The sequence below is a fragment of the Rhinatrema bivittatum genome, chromosome 1 (genome assembly GCF_901001135.1).
Source record: "Rhinatrema bivittatum chromosome 1, aRhiBiv1.1, whole genome shotgun sequence".
Lineage (NCBI taxonomy): Eukaryota > Metazoa > Chordata > Amphibia > Gymnophiona > Rhinatrematidae > Rhinatrema > Rhinatrema bivittatum.
This window is the reverse complement of record NC_042615.1, coordinates 158,138,336-158,165,516: the sequence shown is the minus strand read 5'-3', so window position 1 is coordinate 158,165,516 and position 27,181 is coordinate 158,138,336. Positions and strand designations below refer to the sequence as shown.

General features: G+C 45.0%; 1 protein-coding gene across 12 annotated transcripts in view; it reads right to left on the bottom strand.

Moving 5' to 3' along the window:
* Positions 1–18,192: 18,192 nt before the first annotated feature.
* Positions 18,193–27,181, bottom strand: part of RBM47 (RNA binding motif protein 47) — a 363,750-nt gene continuing 354,761 nt past the window's right edge. For all 12 annotated transcript variants that reach the window (XM_029589034.1, XM_029589008.1, XM_029589049.1 and 9 more), the window contains one exon: positions 18,193–19,538. In XM_029589034.1, coding sequence (XP_029444894.1) covers positions 19,308–19,538 — 231 coding nt within the window. In that variant the 3' untranslated portion in view covers positions 18,193–19,307. The remainder of the gene's footprint in view (positions 19,539–27,181) is intronic.

Below are 27,181 nucleotides of genomic sequence, written 5' to 3'. Positions count from 1 at the left end.
CATAACTTGTCACAAAACTTTTTACCAAAAAGCAGCTTATACTCCAAGAAAACCAAAAACTTACCTGGCCAAGAGAACTTCTAGGACTTCCGTTCTAGGAGAGCAAGCACAAAAACAGATGGAACTCATTAACCCGAGCAGGGCTCTGCTTCCCACAGCTGCTGAACAGCCTGTAACGAGCACCTTCCCTAGACGTCCTAGAACTGCCTGTGCCTTCTCTAAAATGCTCCCCCAGAAACAAAATCAGGAGCTTCAGACTTTGGCTCGAGGTATCAAGCCCTTGGCAGTACAATCTGTGTCTTCCATGTACACTACTTCTAACCTTGCTGCTCTGCCATCTGAGCCTGCTTCATCACCCCAAGAGGGGGCCACGCCTGCTGCATCGCCCCGAGGAGGATCCAAGCCTGCTGCATCGCCCCAAGAGGGGGCCGAGCCTGCTTCATCGCCCCGAGAGGGGTCTGAACCTGCTTCATCGCCCCAAGAGGGGTCCGAACCTGCTACAACGCTCGGAGAAAGGTCCGAGTCTGCTTCATCGCCCCGAGAGGGGTCCGAACCTGCTACCATGCCCCAAGAGGGGTCCGAACCTGCTACAACGCTCGGAGAGGGGTCCGAGCCTGCTTCATCGCCCCGAGAGGGGTCCGAGCCTGCTACATCGCCCCGAGAGGGGTCCGAGCCTGCTTCATCGCCCCGAGAGGGGTCCGAACCTGCTACAACGCCCCGAGAGGGGTCCGAACCTGCTACAACGCCCCGAGAGGGGTCCGAGCCTGCTTCATCGCCCCGAGAGGGGTCCGAACCTGCTACATCGCCCGGAGAGGTGTTCAAGCCTGCTTCATCGCCCCGAGAGGGGTCCAAGCCTGCCTCATCACCCCGAGAGGGGTCCGAACCTGCTACAACGCCCGGAGAGGTGTTCGAGCCTGCTTCATCGCCCCGAGAGGGGTCCGAACCTGCTACCATGCCCCAAGAGGGGTCCGAACCTGCTACAACGCTCGGAGAGGGGTCCGAGCCTGCTTCATCGCCCCGAGAGGGGTCCGAGCCTGCTTCATCGCCCCGAGAGGGGTCCGAACCTGCTACAACGCCCCGAGAGGGGTCCGAACCTGCTACAACGCCCGGAGAGGTGTTCGAGCCTGTTTCATCGCCCCGAGAGGGGTCCGAGCCTGCCTCATCACCCCGAGAGGGGTCCGAGCCTGCCTCATCGCCCCGAGAGGGGTCCGAGCCTGCCTCATCGCCCCGAGAGGGGTCCGAACCTGCTACAACGCCCGGAGTGGTGTTCGAGCCTGCTTCATCGCCCCGAGAGGGGTCCGAACCTGCTACAACGCCCCGAGGGGGGTCCGAACCTGCTACAACGCCCGGAGAGGTGTTCGAGCCTGTTTCATCGCCCCGAGAGGGGTCCGAGCCTGCCTCATCGCCCCGAGAGGGGTCCGAGCCTGCTACAACGCCCCGAGAGGGGTCCGAGCCTGCTACAACGCCCCGAGAGGGGTCCGAGCCTGCTACAACGCCCCGAGAGGTGTTCGAGCCTGCTTCATCGCCCCGAGAGGGGTCCGAGCCTGCCTCATCACCCCGAGAGGGGTCCGAACCTGCTACAATGCCCCGAGAGGGGTCCGAGCCTGCCTCATCACCCCGAGAGGGGTCCGAGCCTGCCTCATCACCCCGAGAGGGGTCCGAGCCTGCCTCATCGCCCCGAGAGGGGTCCGAACCTGCTTCATCGCCCCGAGAGGGGTCCGAGCCTGCTGCACTACCTCGAGAAGAGCCTGCTAAACCGGTCCTGCTGCCACCCCCGGAGGGGCTCAAACCGGTACCACTTACAGACTTTCTGACTCAGCCATCTGAGCCTGTTGAATTGCTCCAGCTGTTGTTGCCCTCGGAGGGGCCAGATTTCATCTTTGAGTACACCCTGCTAAGATGGGACCCAGGAGGAGGGGGAGGCCTTGAGGAGGGGGTACTGTTACAGTTTTGGCTGCAGTGCAACCGCCTCACCACAAGGGGTCCCTCTAGTGCTGGCTTTCCGGACAGGCCCCGTCCATCTCCTCTGTCCACTCTATGCTCTGGGTGTGTCCTTATAACCCTGCCTGACAGTTGCCTCGGTGCTTTGGCATCGAGCTCACCTGGGCTCCCTGCTCTAGCCCTGCGCGGCCTTCGGGCCTTTCCTTGCCTAGCCCTGCGCGGCCTTCGGGCCTTTCCTTGCCTAGCCCTGCGCGGCCTTCGGGCCTTTCCTTGCCTTGCCCTGCGCGGCCTTCGGGCCTTTCCTTGCCCTGCGCGGCCTTCGGGCCTTTTCCTTGCCTTGCCTTGTGTGGCCTACGGGCCTTCTGACCTGCCTTGCTCTGCTTACGGTGTGTGTGTGGCCTACGGGCCTTCTGTGTATGTGTGGCCTACGGGCCTTCTGACCTGCCTTGCTCTGCTTACGGTGTGTGTGTGGCCTACGGGCCTTCTGTGTGTGTGTGTGGCCTACGGGCCTTCTGTGTGTGCGTGTGGCCTACGGGCCTTCTGACCTGCCTTGCTCTGCTTACGGTGTGTGTGTGGCCTACGGGCCTTCTGTGTGTGTGTGTGGCCTACGGGCCTTCTGACCTGCCTTGCTCTGCTTACGGTGTGTGTGTGGCCTACGGGCCTTCTGTGTGTGTGTGTGGCCTACGGGCCTTCTGTGTGTGCGTGTGGCCTACGGGCCTTCTGTGTGTGCGTGTGGCCTACGGGCCTTCTGACCTGCCTTGCCCTGCTTACTGTGCCCTGACCCAGCCTGAACCTAGACACTGCTTTCTGCCGCCTGCCCTGACCCAGCCTGAACCTAGACACTGCTTTCTGCCGCCTGCCCTGACCCAGCCTGAACCTAGACACTGCTTTCTGCCGCCTGCCCTGACCCAGCCTGAACCTAGACACTGCTATCTGCCGCCTGCCCTGACCCAGCCTGAACCTAGACACTGCTATCTGCCGCCTGCCCTGACCCAGCCTGAACCTAGACACTGCTTTCTGCCGCCTGCCCTGACCCAGCCTGGACCCAGACACTGCTATCTGCCGCCTGCCCTGACCCAGCCTGGACCCAGACCCTGTATCAGCCATTCTTGTCTCTCTCAATCTGGAGCCACCCTTCTGGGTGGTGTTCACGACTCCTGACCGGAGCCCAGTCGTAACAGTCTGACCACATCATATCCCTGATATGCTATACCACTTGGAACTCTATAAAGACAGGAAACCCAACCTTGAGATCCCTATATCAGTGTTTCTCAAATTGGTCCTGGTGTACATAAGAACATTGGTCTGACCTAGTATGGCATATCCTAAGGTCCATCAAACACAGTGACCAATCCAAGTCACAAGTACCTAGCAAGTACCCAAACATTAACAGATCCCATGCCACTAATCCCAGCAACAAGCAGTGGCTATTCCCTATTAATTATAATTAATAGCAGTTTATGGATTTCTCCTCCAGGATCTTATCCAAACCTTTTATAAACCCAGCAACACTAGCTGCCTTAATCACATCTTCTGGCAACAAATTGAAGAGCTTAATTGTGAATTGAGTGAAAAAGAATTTTCTCTGATTTGTTTTAAATGTGCTACTTGCTAATTCATAGAGTGCCCCCTAGTCCTCATATTATCAGAAAGAGTAAATAACCATTTCACATTTACCCATTCAAGTACTTTCATGATTTTGTAGACCTCTATCAGATCCCCCCTCAGCTGTCTCTTCTCCAAGGTGAACAGCCCTAACCTCTTTAGCCTTTCCTCATAGGGGAGCCATTCCATGCCCTTTATCATTTTAGTCACCCTTCTCTGTACTTTCTCTAGTGTAACTATATCTTTTTTGAGATGTGGTGACCAGAATTGCACACAGTATTCAAGGTGCGGTCTAACCACTGAGTGATATAGAGCCATTATGACATCCTCCCTTCCTAATAATGCCTAACTTTATGTTTGCTTTTTTGATTGCCACAGCACACTGAGCCTACAGTTTCAATGAAATATCAACTATGATGCCTAGATCTTTTTTCCTGGATGCTAACTCCTAAAATGGAACCTAGCATCGTGTAGCCATGACAGTTTTCCCTATGCATCACCTTGCACTTGTCCACATTATATTTCATCTACCGTATGGATGCTCAGTCTTCAGAATATCCACAATGAATATGCATGAGAGATAGAGTTGAATGCAATGGAGGCAGTGCATGGAAATCTATCGCATTCATATTCATTGGGGATACAATGAAAACCAAACTCGCTAGGAGGTACTCCTAGACCAGCTTGAGAAACAAAGCCCTGTGCAAGTGGTAGTCAGCTCTGCTCCTGGAAAGACATATGAGAGACATAAACTGGTCTGGTTTTCAGGATGACCAAAGCATGCAAATTTAGGACTCGCCTATCTTGGTTCTCTTCTTACCCCTCCCATTAGACAGAGGACTTTTTCTTTTGTGGCTCCCTCCTTTTGGAACAAACTCCCATTAGAACCTCAAAAACTGCAAGATTTGTAAGTTTTTAGGAAGAGGGTTAAAATATTGCTTTTTAATGAAGCTTTTATATAAGATAACTTATACAGAAACATATATAGAAACATAGAAATGACGGCAGAAGAAGACCAAACGGTCCATCCAGGCTGCCCAGCAAGCTTTCACTTTTTTTTCCCCATACTTATCTTTTTCTCTTGTCCCTTGTAAGTTACTTTTTGTTCTATTTCCCTTCCACCCCGCCATCCCTTCCACCCCCACCATCGATGTAGTTAGCAGTGCTGGAGCTGCATCTAAGTGAAGTATCAGTGCTGGAGCTGCATCTAAGTGAAGCATCTAGCTAATTGGTTAGGGGTAGCAGTGCTGGAGCTGCATCTAAGTGAAGTAGCTAGCTAATTGTTTAGGGGTAGTAACCGCCGTCATAGCAAGCTACTCCCACGCATGTTTATCCAGCCTGTGCAACTCAGTCCTTGTTGGTTGTTGTCTGAATATAAATCATCTTTTCATCATTCCCCCTGCCGTTGAAGCAGAGAACTAAACTGGATATCATTGAAAGTGAAGTATCAGGCTAATTTGGTTTGGGGTAGTAACCGCCATATCAAGCAAGCTACTCCCCTGCTTTTCTGTGGATGCGAATCCTTTTTTTTTTTCATTTCCTCTTGCCGTTATATGGGTGTTTATATATGTCATGGGTTTGTTTTTTAATAAACCTTTGATATTTATTTTTATTGTGTTTGTGTATGAATACGCTTGTAATCTGCATTTAACAATTTCTTTGGAAGCAGTGGACTATAAGATTTTTAAATAAATAAATAAAATAATCAGGTTCTCAAATAAAATGCATGCAAATATATATGATGAATATTTAGTATAGACAGTCTGAAAATCTGACTAGTTTCTGTTTCTACTGCATCAGCATTGCCTACACTAATACCTCTGTACACAGCAGTATTGACAAACAGGTCATGTTTTCACAACCATTGTAGCAGTTCATTTTAGCTTTTCCAAATCTGTTGATACTGAGCACAAGCCAAATTTTCAATTTCAATATATGTTACACATGTAAAGAACCCCAATGGGTTTCTACTAAGAGGATTGTCCCATATCAACAGGGGGAACAGAAGTAGTAGATTGTTGGGGTTTAGCTCCCCCATATGGGAGACTGCAATGGTGGAGTCCCCAGAGTATAAAACGCAGGCCACCATTTTGCACTGTGGATTTTGAGTTAATCTTTTCAGGAGGCAGGATGTCTTAATGTCTGTTCCTGTTTTTGTTGTTTTTCTGAGGAAAGGACTCGGGCTTCATGGGATGAAGACTGGACAAGAAGAAAGGGTGATTTTACTCATTTTAAACATTCTAAGTCCCTTTTAATTTGAAATGACAATTTTTATCCTCTCTTCCTTCCCAGGATCCAGGAACTCAGTACCACTATCATGAAGTTCTGTGGAATCTCTAAGTAAGAGAAATCCAGTGGACTCTTGGAAGTCTTGCGAGGAATGAATCATTATTCATTCCTGGGAGGAGAAGAGGAATCTGGAGTACAGAGAAGACCAGTGGCACCCATCTGGTGTTAATCACTATGATATCATCTGGATACTGAAGTAAGGAGTGTGGAAGTACTCTCTAGGTACCAGCAAAGATATTAAGGAACAAGGATAACACCTAAGAAGTAACTTCAGAAACAAATGGACAAAGGTATGAGATAAGGGACTTTACTTTCGTACATCCAAATTGGGAGTTATCACCCTGTACAGAAAATTTAGGAGAAAGCTTTAAAACTACCTGAATTATTGGAAACAAGGATCAGAAATAAAAGGACAAATTACTTGAATGCTAGGACAAATTAACTTGAATTATAATGTCACAGATTTATTGAAAATTCTAAAAGTATGCATGGATTAGACTGAACCATGATATTGTAAATGAAAACTTTCATTAAAACTTTCATTAATCAAAAATGTTAGATTGGAAATCACAATAAGTTTCCAGCTTGATAAGAAACTGTGAATATAAAATATCAGTTGATAATGCTCAGGGCCTTGGAGATATTCTTGGCCATCCAGCAGTTTTACATACACGGTTTTATGTACGAACAGCAAAGTTGACATCACCAAAGATTTTCTGTCATTTGGAGTGATGAAAGGTAAAAGAGGAGTTGATTTGTACAATGTACTCTCTACCTAACCCACCCCCCAAACCCCACCCCGAGTTAAAAATGCCCCCTCTTACAGTGGTCTCTCTCTCTCTCTCTCCTGCCTGAAAGGCATGTGCAATAAAAACCTTTTCGGTTGGTAACATGACTGTGGTGGATTAATCAGCATGCGATGCAAAAATTAGCACTGTTCCAATAAATTTATTGCAGCTTGTGGAAATTACTTGTGCGATGTGGGAGCAGGGAAATTATCCTGACTAGGCCCCTTTTTTTTAATTGCAGGCACTATTTTCGCTATATTTATAGCTTTTTGATGAATCTAGGCTATAGTTGGTTAATGGTTTTGTCTAACCACGTCAATCATGTGAAATATTGTTGCTTTGGCCAAATTATTAGGTGTAAAGAAGCACAATATTTGTGATTTTTATGGTTTGTTGAAAAAACAGAAAATAATGGCAGACAAAAGCTGTCCATTTCCGATGCAATACCTCATTTCCAACCAAATCTCAGGCTTTTCTTCCATATCCTTGCCACTAAGGATCCTCTGATTTTCCCATGCTGTCTTGAATTCTGTTACACTTTTGGCCTCTACCACATCCACTGGGAGGTTGTTCTATGTTCTACCAACCTTTCTGTGAAGAAGTACTTCCTTATCACGTCTGTTCATAGAGAACAGTCCTGACTTCCTATAGATCAGTGAGAACATTTTAATGTTTTAACTATCATTTTTAAATCTGTATACCAAAGTATTTGGACATTTTACTAACATGATATCAGTCCATGACAACCTTCAGATCCTCTCAACAAGCTCTGTTGGCAATTCCATCCACCTGTAAGAGGATGGAAACCTAGTGGCAAGCTTTTTATTCCTATGCATCGATGTCATGGAATGAGATTCTATTGGAGCTCTACTTGGAAAAACAATACATTACAATCAGAAAATAATTTAAACCTAGATTTTTCATCAAGTATAGAGTTAAGCCGGTATTTGAATATATCTTGCATATTCCTTCTCATCTAGGTCTAGGATATACATATTTAGATCCAAGTCTCACATGGTGTTGCATGTCCTGTCCGCGGCAGGCCCACGTCTGGGCCCACTTACCCTCTGCTTCCAGCTCCCACTCCCGGTTTCTCCTCTCTCGTGGCAGTAGGCAGCCGCCTGTGCACCCGAGCCTCCTCTGCCATCCCCGGCTCCTCCGCGGACTTCTCTGTTCCTCGGCAGGTCTTTCCACGTGTCCTGCGGGGAGACGCCACCGTCCAGCGCCATGTTACCCTCTAGGCATGTGCGTGTGTGCCTTGCTGGGTTTTAAAGGGGCCGCGGTGGGAATCCATCCCGCAGCCCCGGATGATGACATCATTGGGCCCTGGTATTTAAGGCAGGGCCCAGCCATTAGTTCCTTGCCTTGGCAACATGTCTCCATGCTTGTCGTGTGCTCATTGCTCATTCCTGATCCTGTCTACATTCCTGGTTCCTGATCCTGTCTTCGTTCCTGGTTCCTGTTCCGTACCCGGTCCTTGCCTTTCCTCGTTGGACTGACTTCTGGCTTTGACCCCTGCTATGCTTGACCACGTTCGGATTGACTTCTGGCTCTGACCCCTGCTATGCTTGACCATGTTCGGATTGACTTCTGGCTCTGATCCCTGCTACACCTAACTACGCTCAGACTGACTTCTGGTTTTGACCCTCTCTCGTTTGACCACCTTTCCTTGTCTGCTGCCTGCCCAGACGCCAGCCTGCTCTCCACCTTTTCTTCTGGTATCACCCTGGACTTGGCCTTTCAGGCTCCAGCCTTCTATTACCCGGGCACCACCTGTCCTTGGCTCTGGTTTTCCATTGGTGCTCGGGTCTCTGGATCTCTGCCTCATCTGGACCCGCTTCCACCTTCCTGTTACCACTGCTGGTCCCTGGCTGATTACTACGTCATCTACTGGGAGTCCTTGGACGGAGGCCTGCCTAAGACCACCTGGCCTCGGCACCCAAGGGCTCAACTTGCGGGGAACGTGGACTGGTATTGGCGAAGCTCCAGTTGGCCTCTGTCGCTCAGCCAGCTCGGCCTTCTGACGGTGGGGACCTGTAGGGCTTGCCCTGCAGGTAGCATCAACCCCACCTCAGGCCAAGGGTTCACCTCCGGCGCAACATATGTCTTTTGGTGCAGACTGAACATCATTTTAGGAGCCCTTTTCTGGATTGCCTCCACTTTGTTATATCCAGACCTGGATATAATACTCTAAATGAAGTCTCACTGAAGGCATATGACCTCCTTTTTCCTACTTGTTTTGCCTGGTCACTGGCTTATTGCACTGTTTCACTATCTTGAGATCAACAGAAATGATCATCACAAGATCTCTTTCCTGCTCCTAGTGCCTCACCCCATCACATCCTGCTCATTCAGATTTATGTACTCCAGATGCATCACTTTGCACTTTTTTTTGCAGTGGAAGTTAGTTCCTAGGTAATAGACTACTGTTTGAACTTTGCTAGATCACTTCTCATTGATTAATTCTCCAGGGGTATCTACTCTGATGAAGATCTTAATGCCATCTGCAAAAAGCAAAATTTTCCTAATTACTGCTCTACAATTCAATGTCATTCATGAAAAAATTAAACAGAACTGATAGCCACAGAGATACTCCACTGACCACCTTCTTTCCTCAGAAGATAGTGATCTTTTGCTGTCTGTCATTCATCTTGTTTTTCATCCAGTCACCTTGGGGCCTACCGCTAAGCTGCTCAGTTTATGAACCTACAATAGTTTCAATAATTTAAAGTGTTTTGTTGAAATTCAAATGTACCCCAGCCAGAGCATGTTATGGCCTAGTAACTTAAAGGTAGATTTAAAAAACAAACATGCAGGCGTCCATGTGCACGCGGTTCCCAATGTGCACATAAGGAAGCACCGATTTTATAACATGAGCGCGCCACTGCTCACATGTTATAAAATCTGATGCTCACGTGCACATGCACGCCTAATTTTGTATCAGCGTGCGCATATGCGTGTGGGTGATCAGATGCACATGTAGGAGAGAGGAATTTTTGAAAAATATATGCGGTGACGCAGTCCCAGTTCCCTAACCCCCTAACTACCCTTCCTAACTCTTCCCCGACCCTGTACCCCTACCTAGCTAGCCCAAATTTTTTTGTTTTATTCTTTCTGCTCCTTCCGAGCAGAAGTAACTTCGGAGCACCATTGGCTGCCGGCATGCGCTTCCCCGGAACAGGGCTTAAAGGCTGCAGTCTTGGTCGGCCCACTGTCCCACCCCTTTTTGATGAGCCAGCACTTCTGCACATACCAGGAGAAATGCATGTGGCCAGGCCGTTGCTAATGTGCCCTTGGCATGTGCACAGCCCGGCTACGCACATATCCCCCAGCTTTTACACGTGTAGGCTTTTTAAAATTCGGGCATGTGTATATTATAAAATCAGCGCATCCATGTGATTGCACCGGGAACTGCACGCCCATGGATGGCCACGCGCCGCTTTGAAAATCGACCCCAGCATGGGAAAAAGACTTAGAAAATCAGGCCCAAGCAATGAATCTCTCTCTAGTAAAATCATGCTGCCATAAATCATGCAACCTACTGGATTCAAGATACTTATTAACTATTCTCTTCTATATTCGTGATACAATTAATTTACCCACTACTAAGGTCAGGCTAACTGGCCTATAATTAACTTCCTCCCCATTACCACTTTTATGAAGATGAACATCCACTCTTCAGTCCTGCAGAACCACTCCAGTCTCTAAAAAGTGACAGAACAAATTCAACAGTAGAACCACCACAATCTTTCTGATCTCCTTTAGTTTCCCAGAATGTATCCCATCTAACCCTATAGCTTTGTCCATGTTTAGTTTTGCTAGTTTCATAAAAACCCTTCCTTCTGTAAATGGTGTGGCATCTACTGACAACTTTATGTACCTCTGCCGTCTAGTGGAGGTCCTTCTCCAATCCTTTCTTTGGCGAACACTGAACGAAAATATTTTAGTGTTTCTGCTTTTTCCTTGTATGATCAAACCCTGTAAATGTTTTGTATGTCTATAAACTAGGAAACATATTGATTCTCATAAGGCAAAATACCTCATGAACAAATTAATCTTGAAGTAACATCTCTTTTCTCACTGGCTTTTCCAGTCCTGCAATATGTGCATGAACACTGGGTTACATTAATAAAATACTAGAAGAAGGATTAGCTACTTTCAGGGCTCTAGTAGTCATCAACCTGTAAATAACTTTCCCCATCAGTCATCAAAAAAAGTTAATAATGCATGCATTATGAAAAACATGTATGTTTATGGAAATTTGAGAGAGACAGAGAGAAATACTGTCTACAAGGCCCTCATCGTACCTAAGTATTTATATCTCTATAGGAGGGCCACCTGTAGGTTGAGGTGAGGTGTATTAGTGGTGGTTTAGGGTTCTCTCACCCTAGTTTGATGGACTCTATAACAGGATACCATCAAGCTAGGGTGAGAGAACATAGCACAAATTTTCATCTTTGTGAGACTTTCCTCACTCCAAATGACGTCAAATCTTCACCAAGGTGTATTGTGCTGTTCGTACGTCTCACTCTACATGCGAAACAGGCCCCTAAACCACCACTAACACAACACCTCACCTCGACCTACAGGTGGACCTCCTATAGAGATATAAATACTTAAGTACGATGAGGGCCTTATAGACAGTATTTCTCTCTGTCTTTCTCAAATTTCCATAAACACACATGTTTTTCATAATGCATGTATTATTAACTTTATTTGATGAATGATAGGGAAAGTTATTTACAGGTTGATGACTGCTAGAGCCCTGAAAGTAGATAATCCTTCTTTTAGTATTTTAGGTGTACACAGTGAGGTCCTCCCCAGAGGCTCTCACTCCACTCCTTTCCTTCTCCCCAAGCCCAGAAATGGCCAAAATACAATTCAAAAAATTTATTGTGAATTGCATTATGGCCATTTTGGACATATTGTACAGCTTAACACCAGGGAAACATCTTTAGTTATTTCCAGTATCAAAACCATGTGATAGCATGTGTTATGCTATCGCACGGCAGAATATGGCCCCTAATTTTACTAAAACCCACCCAAACTTCTCCCCTGATCCTTCCCCCTCAAAAATTTACATTCGCACCATGCGCTACTATATTTTTCACATGCATTATAGCTTTAACGCATTATCACACGTGTTAACACAATAAAAAGGATCATTTATCAAAATGTGTCATTTGCAGATACATTTGATGCACTGGGACATTAAACAGTCACTTTTCTTTGGAATAACTGTGTCTAGCTGCTGCCGTTTCACTTGAAGTAATTGCCATGTACAACCACATAACAGGGCTCCAAAAACTGCTCACCACCATCAGGAGGTGGGAGGTGGAGGAAGGACGCTCACATACATCCCTAGTGAAAGACAAAAAATCTTTCTCCGCAATTACAGTGACTACATAAGCATCAGTTGCTTGAAATCACCTTCACTCTCTTGCTGCCCCCTTCCCCCTCCACGATGTGTGCATACTCTGGATAGCAGAGCAGAATCAAATATGCACAGAACAGGCACAAAGTGGCCCTGTCATGATGGGTCAGATTTCCCTACACCAGGGATATGCCAAGAAGACTACATTTTATCACCATGTAGTTACCTCCCCACCTGTCAGAAATGTTTACCTTCCCAGCACAGCATTTTCACTAAACTCATTCGGACTGCAGCGGCCATCATGCCTCCTTCCAGCTTTGTTTATGCCCCTTCTGAGGGGGCGGGGCATAGTCCCCCATTTGTGCACCCGTGCTCTAGAATGCTCCTATGCTGTCTACATCCTTTTGGAGATCACGGCCTTCGGAACTGGATATAGTTCTCCAGAAGAAGTTGTAGAGGAGATTATAATCTGAGTTCTGTAATCCAGGAGACTGAGATAGGGATCTATGTTGTATAGACAGGAGTTTTCCAGATTTCTTTTTATTGTTTGAATGACTCTTTCTGCCACACTATTATGTGCAGTCAGTCCAGAAGGCAGTTACTAAAATGGTCAACAGTCTTCATCATAAAGGATATAGCGACAGACTTAAAAAATTACACATGAATACCCTCAGAGATAAAAAAAGTAGGGAAAGGAGAGATTTTTCTCCAAGAAATAAATACACAGGAGGGCCTCTTCCAAGGGAATGGAGGGTCCAGACTGAGGGATCATGGGAGGACAGTGAAACGAGATAGACTCAGAAGTAATCTAAGGAATTATTTCTTTACAGAAAGGATACATGGAAAACCTCCCTGTGAAGGTATTGTAATGGAGTCAAGGACAGTGTCAGAATCCAAGAGAACATGGGACAAGCACAGATTAAGGATGTGAATAGTTTTTCTGATTGAAAATATCGTACATCTTTAAAAATGGCACGGGTCATCCAGTGCTCCTACCATGTGACAGGGGCCAGCCAATGGCACGGATACCCTGTCACATGGTAAGGGCAAAGGGCCATCGGTGCCATTTTTATTAATGGCAGCCGACGGCCCGAGAGCGGGAGATCGCTCCCGGGACCCCCACTGGACCACCAGGTAATTTTAAAACATTTTTTTGGGGGGGTTGTTTATTGGCTCGGGTGCAGCCGATAAAAAAAAAAACGATCGGGCCGCACGAAAAAAAATTCACATTGTGAATCGGAACCGGAATCGATTCCGGTTCCGATTCACATCTCTAGCACAGATTATCTTTGAGAGAGAGCAGCAGATGTGGATGGGAAGACGGGATGGGCCATATGATCAATGTCTGACATATTTTATGTCTATATGCTTAAAGCTAAATTTTAAAAGGCCTGCGACCTCGTGTCCATGTGCAGATGGGGCGGGAACTTCCCTAACCCTAACCCTATCCTTTCTTCCTCTTCCCCGACCCTTAAACTTACCCTAACTAGTGTTTTTATTTTTTTTGTTGAAGAACTTAACCGCTCCTCCGAGCAGGAGTAAGTTCCATGCGCCGGCCGGCTGCTGAAGCGCATTTCCCACAGACGCTGTCCTGGCTGGTCTCCGCCCCTCCCCACCCCTTTATTCAGGCCCGGCACTTCTGCACCTATCAGGAGATATGCACGCGGCCAGGCCTTTTTAAAAATGCGATCGGCCCGCGCAAGGCCTGGCCGCACGCTTATCTCTCTGATTTTACATGCGTGGGCCTTTTAAAATCTACTTGTTAAAGTGAAAGTACTGGCTGCAATTAAAAAATAATCCTTTTTTGATTAAAACAATACAGGAAAATATGATTTAAAAAAAACAAACAAACTGGAGAATGTTGAAGAATTAGCGAATTTCATCCATGTTTCACCTTTTGCTTGAAAATTTTGCTATTGAAATGTGTGGTGAATGTTGTGGAATACTCACACAAAATTGTTCATGCAACAAAAAACATTTTACTATTTGCATATCCTTATGTCTGAATTCTCTCCCTCCAGTTTCATACCCCTTGTTCTGTAACCTCCTTTCCATTATAAAATGCTTGCTCCATAAGCATTACTAATACCACTGAGGTAGTTGAATGCCTCTTATCATACCCTCTTCCCTCCTCACCTCTATGGTATACATATTTAGGCCCTTAAACCTCACCTAAGGTTCAGACATTGCACCTTTTTTGCTAGCCCTTTTCAGGATTGCTTCTGCTCAGTCTGCATTCTTCTTGAGATGTGTCCAGCAGGGTACTACTAAAATGAAGCAACCGTAAAACAAAATGTGATGATGCTGTGTGTGGTTGCTAGCCTTACCGATACAAGTAGCCCGTTTATGGTGAGTATCAGAATGAAATAACCAGAAATATTTTAAAGAATGCTTTATTTACTACATTCTAGTAATAAACTGTAAATGGAGAACGCTTCTAAGAAACTTAGAAACTTTCAACAAAACAATGAAAAGAAATATCGTAAGAGATAAACAGTGTTCAAGAACTTTGGAAAATAAGGCACAAAAAACATTTTTTTTCCATTACCGCATATATTTTGTTCTTAAACTGCCTAAAAAAAAAAAAAAAAAGCGCTCACATTTCCAAACTGAAAGCTTACCCTTAGTAGTGTACATGAAATGGTTTCAAATAGGCATAAAAAGCATAAAGACCATAGATGGGAGCTTCACTAATACTCAGACTATTTTACCAATTTAGCTTTCAAAGTACCTTGGTAAATGCCTCGCAAGGGTATCTTTGCTGCACCTAAAACACCACTATGTAAAATACAATAAAAATGTATAATGCTTTAACTGAATAAAATTGACAAGATGGGTTTTATTTTTTCCTCAATTCTATGAAATTTGGAAAATAAATCTCCATGGGACAGAGCCAAATGCCCCTCTGAGCTGGCCTACATGTTTTCACCACAAGGGAAGCCAAACATCTTCAGATATTCTGCCGTTTACATGGCTGAAAAATTCTGCAAGAATGAGAACATTGTGGTGAAGAGGGCAATGTGTGACACATATGCCCAGTAATTGTATCAGAGTAATGACAATTCAGCATTATGCTTTACAAAACTAACAGTACTTTCTGTCTACAGAAGACTAAACATAAGTTTGATATAAAATACAATTTCCCAGACTTACATTATTGCTTTTTTGAAGGCAATAGGTGTGCACCTTTGTTACGTTATAGATTCAAGGTTGGTAGTTCATGGAAAAGATAACTATCTCCATCTTTTGGCTTACAGTGTTACATTTGGCTTAGCAGTGCTATTACGGAATAATGAACATTGTATTCCTTTGCAGTATTATTGTATTTTACGTTAGATGCACTAAGAAGCCTTTAAACAGGCCACAGAACACTGCAGTAATATATTTTACTTCCTAATAAAACAAAACTTTGTAATAACATTATAATAATATGGTTTCATGAGTTTGTGGCAAACCACACACTACGTATATTCTGCAACATAAAATAACTTTTTGAAAATGCATATTAGAAGATATTTACAAAAATTAATATATATTTCTTAAAAATGCTTTGCTGCTAATAACCCTACTACCACAAAATTTTGCATGAAACATGATGAGAAAGCTACGTATAATAATAAAATGCAGTTCTTCCTGCTGACAGGGCAATACAGATGCCCTTGTCGAAGAAACACATTCTCCGTTACTACAACTTATGCTGCAAAAGAATAAAATGAAGAACATGGGAAAGGAAGCCATGTTTTATACTAGAAGATGAGTTAAATCAGGATGCCTTGCATTCAGTCCTGTGCAGTTGCTCAAGCTGTGCTACACATTAGGGATGTGAATCGTTTTTCAATGATTAAAATTATCGTCCGATAATTTTAATATCGTCTTAAATCATTATAGAACACAATACAATAGAAATTCTAACGATTTATCGTTAAAAATCGTTAAATCGTGTTAGTGCGCACTAACGGGAGTTAGTGCGCACTAACAGAAAATGATTCAAATTGACACTTTCCAGGTCAGTGAAGGTCAGTTAGGAATGAATATGTATTCCTATTGGCTGGCTGCCCTCTTATCTATTGATGTTACCAAGGTTCCCACTGAGGTGATGGTTGGGGGGATGTGAAATGGAACTGGAAACTCACGAACACCAACAGAAAATGATACAAATTGTTGACACTTCCCAGGTCAGTAAAGGTCACTTAGGAATGAATATGTATTCCTATTGGCTGGCTGTGCTCTTATCTATTGATGTTACCAAGGTTCCCACTGAGGTAATGGTTGGGGGGATGTGAAATGGAAACAGTTGGAAGCTTGACAAAAAAAGTAATGTGATGATCATCACTCATGTGACTAGAACTTGTTTGCCACTAGCCTCACCAGTGACACTACTAGCCTAGTGTCACTGGTGAGGCTAGTGGCATTTTAGCAGAATTATAATTTATTTTTATTAGTACTGCAGCATTAATATATTCAAGCCTAGGTAGGCAGGCAGTGCACCACTCCAGCAGTCACATCATTGCTTCCTGTGCATTGCATTATGTGCACACATTGACTCCAGCTTGGGGACAAGGTAGATCTCCTTTACTGCACACACACTGACTCCAGCTTGGGGACAAGGCAGGTCTCCTTTACTGCACACACTGACTCCAGCTGTGGAAAAGGCAAATCTCCTTTACTGCACACATTGACTCCAGCATGTGGAAAAGGCAGGTCTCCTTTACTCCACACATTGACTCCAGCTTGTGGAAAAGGCAGGTCTCCTTTACTGCACACATTGATTCCAGCTTGGGGAAAAGGCAGGTCTCCTTTACAGCACATTGATTCCAGCTTGGGGAAAAGACAGGTCTCCTTTCCTACACACATTGACTCCAGCTTGGGGAAAAGGCAGGTCTCCTTTCCTGCACACATTGACTCCAGCTTGTGGACAAGGCAGATCTCCTTTACTGCACACACTGACTCCAGCTGGGGAAAAGGCAGGTCTCCTTTCCTGCACACATTGACTCCAGCTTGGTGAGGGGGAACAGCACTGAGCATGTGCGACTGGCTGGGACATGGGGGAGGGGAGGAGTGAGGGTCAGGCAGCTCCCCCCTGTCTGTGAAGCCAGCCTCTCACTAGTAATGCAGGGAAGGAGCTGTTTCAGCCTCACCATCCTCCCCCCCCTCACCCACACACCATTCACTGGCTGGGACATGGGGGAGGGGAGGAGTGAGGGTCAGGCAGCTCCCCCCTGTCTGTGAAGCCAGCCTCTCACTAGTAATGCAGGGAAGGAGCTGTTTCAGCCTCACCATCCTCCCCCCCCTCACCCACACACCATTCACTGGCTGGGACATGGGGGAGGGGAGGAGTGAGGGTCAGGAAGCTCCCCCCTGTCTGTGAAGCCAGCCTCTCACTAGTAATGCAGGCGGGATAGGGCACTGCATGCAGGAAGATCACAACACCCCTGGTGTCAGGGTTAGGGCACTGTGTGCAGGAAGATCACAACACTCCTGGTATTAATAGGATAGGGCACTGTGTGCAGGAAGATCACAACACACCTGGTGTCAGGGTTAGGGCACTGTGTGCAGGAAGATCACAACACTCCTGGTATTAATAGGTATAGGGCACTGTGTGCAGGAAGATCACAACACTCCTGGTATTAATAGGGATAGGGCACTGTGTGCAGGAAGATCACAACACTCCTGGTATTAATAGGGATAGGGCACTGTGTACATGAAGATCACAACACCCCTGGTGCCAGGGTTAGGGCACTGTATGCAGGAAGATCACAACACTCCTGGTATTAATAGGGATAGGGCACTGTGTACATGAAGATCACAACCCCCCTGGTGCCAGGGTTAGGGCACTGTGTGCAGGAAGATCACAACACTCCTGGTATTAATAGGGATAGGGCACTGTGTACATGAAGATCACAACACCCCTGGTGCCAGGGTTAGGGCACTGTGTGCAGGAAGATCACAACACCCCTGGTATCAGGGTTAGGGCACAAGTTCTAGTCACATTGACTGATCACATTACTTTTTTTGTCAAGCTACCAACTGTTTCCATTTCCCATCCCCCATATACTGTCAGTGGGAACCTTGGTAACATGAATAAATAAGAGGGCAGCCAATAGGAATACATATTCATTCCTAAACTGACCTTAACTGACCTGAAAAGTGTCAAATTGTATCATTTTCAGTTAGTGCGCACTAACTGGGAGTTAGTGCGCACTAATCGGAAAAAACGATTTTTAACGATTTTTTAATCGTGCCAAACACAATTTTCTTCTCCTGACAAACGATTTTGATCGTTAAGACGATAGGGCACACGATTCACATCCCTACTACACATTACAATGTAGCCTCAAGATACAACTTAGAGCACTCAACATTGCTTTGGGGGCCTTCCATAAATGACATCACGTTCCGATGGCGGGGGGGGGGAGGGGGTTATCACTTTTGTGACGAAGTGTGACAAGATGGGAAGGGGGGGGTGTTGATTTCATGCCAAAATAGTGTGATGTCATTTATGGACGGCCCCTTTCCCTCTCCAGTATTCCAATAAAGGCACTTTTCAGGTTGAATTTTTGCAACAGGAGATAAAAATAAGAGAAGGCACTGAATGTGACCGTAACCCTCCCCCATCAGCGAGCCACTGAAAATTTCTCCTTTGAGCATGAACCTGCTCTTTAAAAATAAAAAAATGTTTGCTGATGGTGATTCTAGACAACAGCTAAAAAATTTTAAGTAATGTCAGCACAAAATACAAATGTTTCATTTGTGATGGTATCAAATTTAAAGTTCCAGTATAACTTTATAAATAAGGTACCTTTTCAAGGACTGTATTTTCTATTTAACATGTTCTTTAAATATTGAATATATTCTTTAAAATATATTGCTTTAAGTTCTAGCTGCTCAAATGTGCTTTTTAATATATATAGTTGAAACATTATTAAGGCACTACAAAATATAACTCTCTGGAGTGCAGAAATTACTAAAAAATACCTTCATGCCACAAACATGTTGAAAATATATAATTTTTTAAAATAAAAAAACCCTTATGCAACCAAATCACTGCATAAAAATTTGGAAGGACAAAGGTTTCACAGACATAAGTCATGTAAAAATGCATGAATATAGGCAAGTTCATCCTAAAATATCCTAAAAAATAACCCAAAGAAAACTTCATGTGTATAAAATATTTCAGCACAACATTCTTCACTTTCATGTTTTGTATCAAAGTTTACTTTGTCCAGATATATATTTTTTAATATTCTTTCTTCATAAATAGTAAAGTGTTCCTTCAGTGTTTTGTTTTTCTCACGACTGTGGTGACAGTACTAATATGTTGGATAGACGTCGTGTATTGGAACCTGGATGGTAGCAGCAGGAAAAGGCTGAGGTATATAGCCAGCATATCCTCCGTAGACTGCCGCTGCTGCATTTTTTTGTAGTGTGGCTATAGTGGCTGTTGTAGGAGCTGCAATTGGGACATAACTTGCCCCATAAATCCCCGTAGGAATCCTCTGGACATTTGGAGCCATAGTGTAGACTGGAGTGATAGGACGACCCTAAAAACACACACAAAAAAAGGTCACTTACTGGTGGTACAAAGATGAACTTTCACAGTCTAGCATAGTGATAATAGTAATAATTTGGATTTCTGTGTCTTTCATCATTCAAACAGCATTCCCATATGGTTGCCTGATTATTTGAGCTTCATGAGTTCAGATGTAAAATTTGCTTCCCTGTAACTATAGTACCTGAAGAGATACTAATCACCTTAGGCTACTTAGTTAAAACTGCAAGCCTCTTGCAGGAATCTGACACGTTAATATTGCAGTGAATCAGACTGTCACCTTCCGGGGTAGGAAGCTCTTTTATTGAAAAGTCATGAGTACAAAGCTTTACAGAGGGTTCTAGGAGCCAGCAACCACCAGTCTCTGTGTACGGTACAATCTCATGGCTTCAACAAAGAAGCTATTTGATCCAAGTTTCATTAATTTTGTCAGGCGAAGAAACATGTGCGAAGTTATGTTGATAATTGCATTTTATAAACAAAAATTTTTGATGACTGACATGGTGTAGTTTTGGATAACAATCACAACCTTCTACCCGTTTACAACTGTACTCCAGTGTACCTTCAATGTGTCCCACAAAAATCAACCCAATCGTATCACTGGTAAAGCTATCAACATTTACTGGTCAATGCCAAGTATTGTATGTAGGCCTCTCACTCACGGGGTCTGCATAGCGTAACAGACTCCTAATTAGGTACAAGGCCACCTTACTTTAATTATAATATTTTTGTTGGAATTTTTCATTTTTTTGCACATTAAAACTGCCCCATATCAGTTCTTCAGTAGTCCTCTTAATTTCCATATACTATACTCCAAAGGTACGGGAGAAACAATAACTACTTATCTCGCCAATTTTGGTTAGTCACCCGACACGCGCGTGTTTCGAACCATCGGTTCTGCTTCAGGGGAATTTTCTTCCGTATCCAGTCTCAGAGACGAACTTCTGAGCTTCCATTCCGCGAATTTGAGGCTTCCATCTCTCTTTTCTTGGCTCAATTACTACAATTTTAAATATTGCCGCGGCTCCCTTACACCGCGTCCATGGACGTAAGGCGTAAGGTAAGGCATGCTGATTTCTTGTATTAGCTGAAACATATTGTTTACATTTAGAAGGATGCATGAATAACCGATGGTTCGAAACACGCGCGTGTCGGGTGACTAACCAAAATTGGCGAGATAAGTAGTTATTGTTTCTCCCGTACCTTTGGAGTATAGTATATGGAAATTAAGAGGACTACTGAAGAACTGATATGGGGCAGTTTTAATGTGCAAAAAAATGAAAAATTCCAACAAAAATATTATAATTAAAGTAAGGTGGCCTTGTACCTAATTAGGAGTCTGTTACGCTATGCAGACCCCGTGAGTGAGAGGCCTACATACAATACTTGGCATTGACCAGTAAATGTTGATAGCTTTACCAGTGATACGATTGGGTTGATTTTTGTAGTTTTGGATAAACCAGTAGTAAATGTAGGAGGGAGAAGTTATGTTATGTGCATAAATGTGCCTTTAAGTTGTGCATGATATAACTTAGGGCTTTAAACAAAGAAGCTGATTGGTCCATGTTTCTTTAACATTGATAGGTCAGGGGGTATGAAGGGTTGATGTGAGAGATATTTTGCTGCCTATTCACTAAGAAGTTGATTTTAAAAATGCGAGTACACGCGGTTCCCGGTGTACGCACATGGAAGCCCCAATTTTATAATGTGCATGTCGTTGTGCGCATCTAATAAAATACGATATCCGCCACACATGCGCACCTGATTTCATAAACGGAGTGCGCATATGCGGGCGGCTGCCCCATTTTCCCGCGCAGGGGGTGGATTTTTCAATTATGAGTGGTTAATCGCCCGGCCTTTTTCCTTAATTGGAGTGGACTGGGAGGGAACTTCCCTAACCCTAACCCTATCCTTCCTCCCTCTTCCCCTCTTCTCCCCGAGCCCTAAACCTACCCTACCTATCCCCAATTTGTTTGTTTTTATACTTACTGCTCCTCCGAAGCAGAAGTAAACTCTGCATGCCGGCCAGCTGCCGGTGCACCCTTCCCCAGAATAGTGTCTAATGGCACTGTCCCGGCTCACCCTGGCACTTCCCGCCCAGACTCCGCCTCTTTCTTCTGGCCCAGCACTTCTGCGTGTATCAGGGGTTATGCGCGTTGCCGGGCCCTTTCGAAAATGCGCGCAGCATGCGCAGGGTCCAGCCACACGTGTAACCCCGGAATTTTACGCATGCATGGCTTTTAAAATTTGGGCTTAATTTATCATGTTTCCGAGCCCTTGAATTTTAAAGGTCAGTGAGCATCTGAACAGCACACCGCCATTATTTGAAGATGGTAAGCAAAGCCGGGAGCAGCTAGGTATATGGTGGTGATCTCCCTGGAGGAGGGTCATTTTATTAATATAAGAAATTGTTGTTTCCCCAAGAGCACGCAGCAATTTCTCTCTTTGGCGGCAGTGCAAGCTAAGCAAGTGATTCTGTCAGTCTGGCTCCTAAAAGAACCTCCAATACTTCGGGTCTGGATTAACAAGATGCTTAAATTGGCTAGCTTTGATAAAATTACAGGGCAACAAAAGTCTGAGCGCACGCAAAAGCATATCAAGGCAATGTGGGAACCCTTTCTTTCCAAGTTTCTGGAACCTAACGATACTCCTAGCATATCTAGGACCAACACTAGTGAGTATAGCTAAGAGGTGTCAATTCCAAGGTGTTCTTCTATACAAGGGCTGGAACGTGGGACAGGAGACTAGCTATGAATGTTCATAAGTGGGTGATGCTGCAGACACACGACCCCATGATGAGATACTATGGCATTAACAAGATACTATGGCATTAACAAGATACTAAGGCATTAACAAGAACTATAATTCTAGAGATGGCACGAGTTCAGGGAAGGGGGTGGGGGGAAATAAATAAATAAATAAATAAATAAATAATGCAATATCCAAGGACTCACAACATAAACGAGAAAAAGGGGCTTCCCGGTTCGATCTGACACTAATCTACAGACCCCTAGAACCACGGCAATGGTACCCACAGATATGGTACCCTCGGCGTTACACAATACCTTTCGTGGTTGGGCATGCTGATTTCTTGTATTAGCTGAAACATATTGTTTACATTTAGAAGGATGCATGAATAACAAGCATTTTATTCTATATGTGTAGATCAGGCTTCTACGTTTTTTATGATTTCTACGTTTCTTCGTTTCATATAATACTGGTTCTTAGAGTACCACTCCTTGATGGAAGGGGGATGTGACATATGGAAACATGCTAATTGTTTGTCTCTTTACATGAACTGATGATATAGACGTGTAAGGGTGTGCGTACCAGCAACATATCTGACTCACGAAAAATGGTTCGAATATATGTTTGATTATATGTATGAGAGTTGATATCAGAATGTTCTACTGTTCTGTTCTGTTCTGATATAATGTTACTGTATACCTGTACGGGGAAGTACCCGACCAAAATAAATTAAAGAAAAAAAAGAAAAAAAAAGAAATTGTTGTTTAAATTAATCTAATAATTTTCTTTGTGCATTTGTTATAGTATTATGATAGGACCCTTGATGAAGATACAAACAGCCGAATTTTAAAACGGCTGCGCGCATAAAAATCGACACTTACACGTGTGGCCGGGCTCTGCGCACACCGCCTGTATTTTCAAAAGGGCCCGGCCAAATGCAAAAGTGCCGATACGTGCACAAGTGCCGGGCCCTGAAAAAGGGGCAGGCCGGGGGGGGGGGGGGGGGGGGGGGAGCGTGGTATAGCAGGACGGAGGCCGACCGGGACAGCAGCCATTAACTGCTATTCTGGGGAAGTGCACGCTGGCAGCCAGCCAGCGTGCACAAGCTGCTTCTGCTCCAATGGCGCAGTAAGTAAAAAAAAATTTTTTTTTAATTCTTTTAGTTAGATAGGGGGTAGGAGGTAGGGATCAGATGGAGAGGGGAAAGGGGAAAGGGAAGGAAGATTAGGCAGGGGGGGGTAGGGAACTAGGGGAGGCCTGATTGCATCACCACTCGTAATTTGCTAAAATTCACTCCTCCCCCCACGCGTGCGCCACCCGCACACGCATGCACGGATTAGACCAGAGCTCTCCTTCTCTTCCTAGATGTGGGCTAAATAAAATATGTTTTGTAGATGGATTATTGTTATTATTTCTGGAATTCATGGATTATATCATTTTTGTTAAATAATAAAAAAAAAAAAAAAAAAAAAATCTACCCCCATATTGTGCCAAAACGATGCCATTGTTGGGTGTCTATTAGAGTGGGCACACTTCTGTGGTCAATATTGCCTAATGGAAGTTTAAGCTTGTGTGAGGCTTGTTGGCTTTTGGCCAAATGAATATAACTTTTTTATTCCAAATAATATAAAGGTTTTTTGTTTTTTTTTAATAAAATTAAAGTTACTCTGAGATTTAATAAAGAAAGGATTAATATGTTGCTATATGATGTAATCGTGAGTTCTTCCCCATGATAGTTTGTAGCCCATTGTGAGCAAGAGACTATGGATTAGACTTTGAGCACTATTATTCCGTTTTCTTTTTTATCATGTTCTTAAAATGTGATTAATGTAAACCGTAGAGATAGAACTTGTTCCTGTGCAATGGTATATAAGAGCTGTACAAATAAAATAAATAAATAAATTATTAACGGATACCAAATTCCTTATAAGGATTATATCTCTATCATTAAATTATCTGGCACCTATTTTTGTATATTTTTCTTTATTGTTTTGGTATGTAAGACATTTGTTCCTTTTACTAATTGTTCTTTTTCCTATACAGATTCCAGAGATATTCTCAGCCATCTTTATTGAAAGAAAATTTTGTTCAAAGATGCCAATAACCTGCCTGAGGAAGAGGGTAAGAAAATAAGATTAGAAGATCGATTTGCTGGTTATCTTAAGAAACCTGGTTAGAGACCCTAATGCTGTGCTTGAAGGAAAACAAATAGTGATGTTTTGTTTTCTGATATTTAAAAAAACAAACCAAAAAAAAAACCAGTGCTGAAAAAATGGGCCAGATTTTATAACATGCGCGTGGGCGTAGATTTGTGCATGCAACCCGGCGCGTAAAATCTACGCCCGATTTTATAAAATGCACGCGCATGTTATAAAATCTGGGGTTGGCGCACGCAAGGGGGTGCAAACTTGTGCACGCCGAGTCCTAGGGGAGCCCCGATGGCTTTCCCTGTTCCCTCCGAGGCCGCTCCGAATTTTATAAAATCGTGCGCATGTTATAAAATGTGGCCCAATATTTTTTCAGCACTGTTTTTTGTTTGGTTTGTTTTTTTAAATATCACAAAACAAAACATCACTATTGGTTTTCCTTCAAGCACAGCATTAGGGTTTCTAACCAGGTTTGTTTTCCTTCAAGCACAGCATCCAAAATCGGAGTGGCCTCAGAGGGAACTTTCCTTCCGCTCCCCCCCCACCTTCCCCTCCCTTCCCCTATCTAACCCACCCCCAGCCCTACCTAAATCCCCCCCCCTACCTTTGTTGTCCTATTTACGCCTGCCTCTGGCAGGGGTAACTTGCGCGCGCCGGCCAGCTGCCGGCGCGTGATTCCTCCAGCATGTCCATCGTGCCGGAGGCCTCGGTCTCGCCCCTGGACCGCTCCCTGACCGGCACCCCATCCACGCCCCCTTCCCTCCCCTTTTTCAAAGCCCCAGGGCATAGGCACGTCCAGGGGCTTGCGCGCGTTGCCAAGCCTATGCAAAATAGGCTCGGCGCGCGCAGGAGGGGTTTTAAAGGGTTTCACACGTATGTTACGCGCATAACCCTTTCAAAATCTGCCTCTGTGTGCTATACAAAAAAATAATGTAACTCCATCCCAGTGTGTCTATCCCACACAGATGGGGCCAAAAAAGTATTTGTAAGTTCTTTGGGGCAGGAACCCTGACGAGCTCTTCTTGGCTGCCCCTTCCCAAGGGTGTGGATCCCTTTGGTTGGGGGGGAAGAGTGTTCTTTCAGTGCCCAGTGAAGGGGTGGCTGACATCCTTATATTATCCCTGGGAAAGTGGTCACTTCTGTTCTCTGTGAGTGCTGCATGCCAAATGAATATACTGGACGCACTGAATTAGTGTCCAAACTTAAGTGTACTGAATGAAACAGTTGCAGACGGCACAATAAATATGTTTCCAGCACCACAGTCTCTCTCTTCTTGGTTACAGAATTCACCTCTGTCTATGCAGGAATCTTTCAATAGGCAAGGAATCCTTCCCTCCCTCCTGGATTTGGTGAAATGGAGGTACAGATAGGGAGGGTAACCTTGAAGCTGCTCAGGAAAACCCTTTTCCAGGGATGGCCAAAAATCCTGTCCTCGCTTTTTTCTCTCCTCAGTGGCTGACAACTCCTGATGGGCATCCTCTAGAATCCTTACAGTTCTGTTACTCCAGGTTAGGAGGTTTTTTCCAATTCTTTAGATTTCTCTCAGTCTCTGACTCGCCTTGGGACCCCAATGGGGGGGGGGGGGGGATCCCTGGAAGCAGGTTTTCTTACCCTATTCCACTGCAGGTAGGAAGGGGCAGCCAACAATCTTCCTCCTCGATGTCTAACTTAATACTCTTTTCCCTTAACCGAAGAGAACACCGGAGTTATCCCTTGCAGCAGGTCACTACCTCAGATGGGCGGGTCTTCCCTATCCCTGGGCATCCTGAACACAGGGTTCCCCTTTCTCCTAAATCCAGGAAAGGCCCAGGTGTCCAGCAAGGAGCCCACCAAGAAAAGGTTACAAATCCCCGAAACAACCTGGAGGGGAATCCAAACTAGCTAGGGAGTAGACCGGCAGGACCACCCTCCTGACCCTGGTCAGGATTCCCCGGCTGGATTAGCCTGTTCCCTCCAACTGGGCCTGAAAATACAACATACACCTCCTAACTTTCCAAAACCTATAGGGGACTGCCTCCAGACTCTAAGGAGGGAGCTATTATAAAGCCTCCTAGGAGGGCAGCCATTCCCAGGCCCCTTAAAGGGAGGGACTGACTCTGAAAAGGTCCTCCCCCTATCCTCTAATCTACTCATACCATTAAGCCCTGGGAAAAACGAGTAACCGACAGAAGGGATGGGTTACACCAGCAAAAAGATATATATATTTTTTTTTTTTTTTTCATTTCAAAATTGTGTTTTTCTTATTCCATGCCATACTGGCAGAAATAATATTTCTAACTAGTATATGCTTTATGTGGAAATGTGAAAAAAGCTATGGGCTAGATTTTAAAAGCCATGTGCGCGTAAATCCTGCCAGATTTACGCGCGCAGGGCCCTCGTGCGCCGGCGCACCTATTTTGCATAGGCCGCCAGCGCGCGCAAAGCCCTGGGACGCGCGTAAGTCCCGGGGCTTCGTAAAAAGGGGCAGGAGGGGGCGTGTCGGCAGTCGGGGGCGTATCCTGGGGGCGTCTCCGGGGTCAGGGCCGGTCTGGGGTGGGTCTGGGAGCATGGTGACGGTTTGGGGTGGGCGGTCCCGAGTCCCCTGGCACTGCGGCCTGTGCCGGGGGATGCCGAGGCGGCGCGGGCAAGTTACGCCTGCTTGAAGCAGGCGTAACTTACACAACAAAAGGTAGGGGGGGGATTTAGGTAAGGCTGGGGGGTGGGGTAGATAGGGGAAGGTGGGGGGACGCGAAAGGAAAGT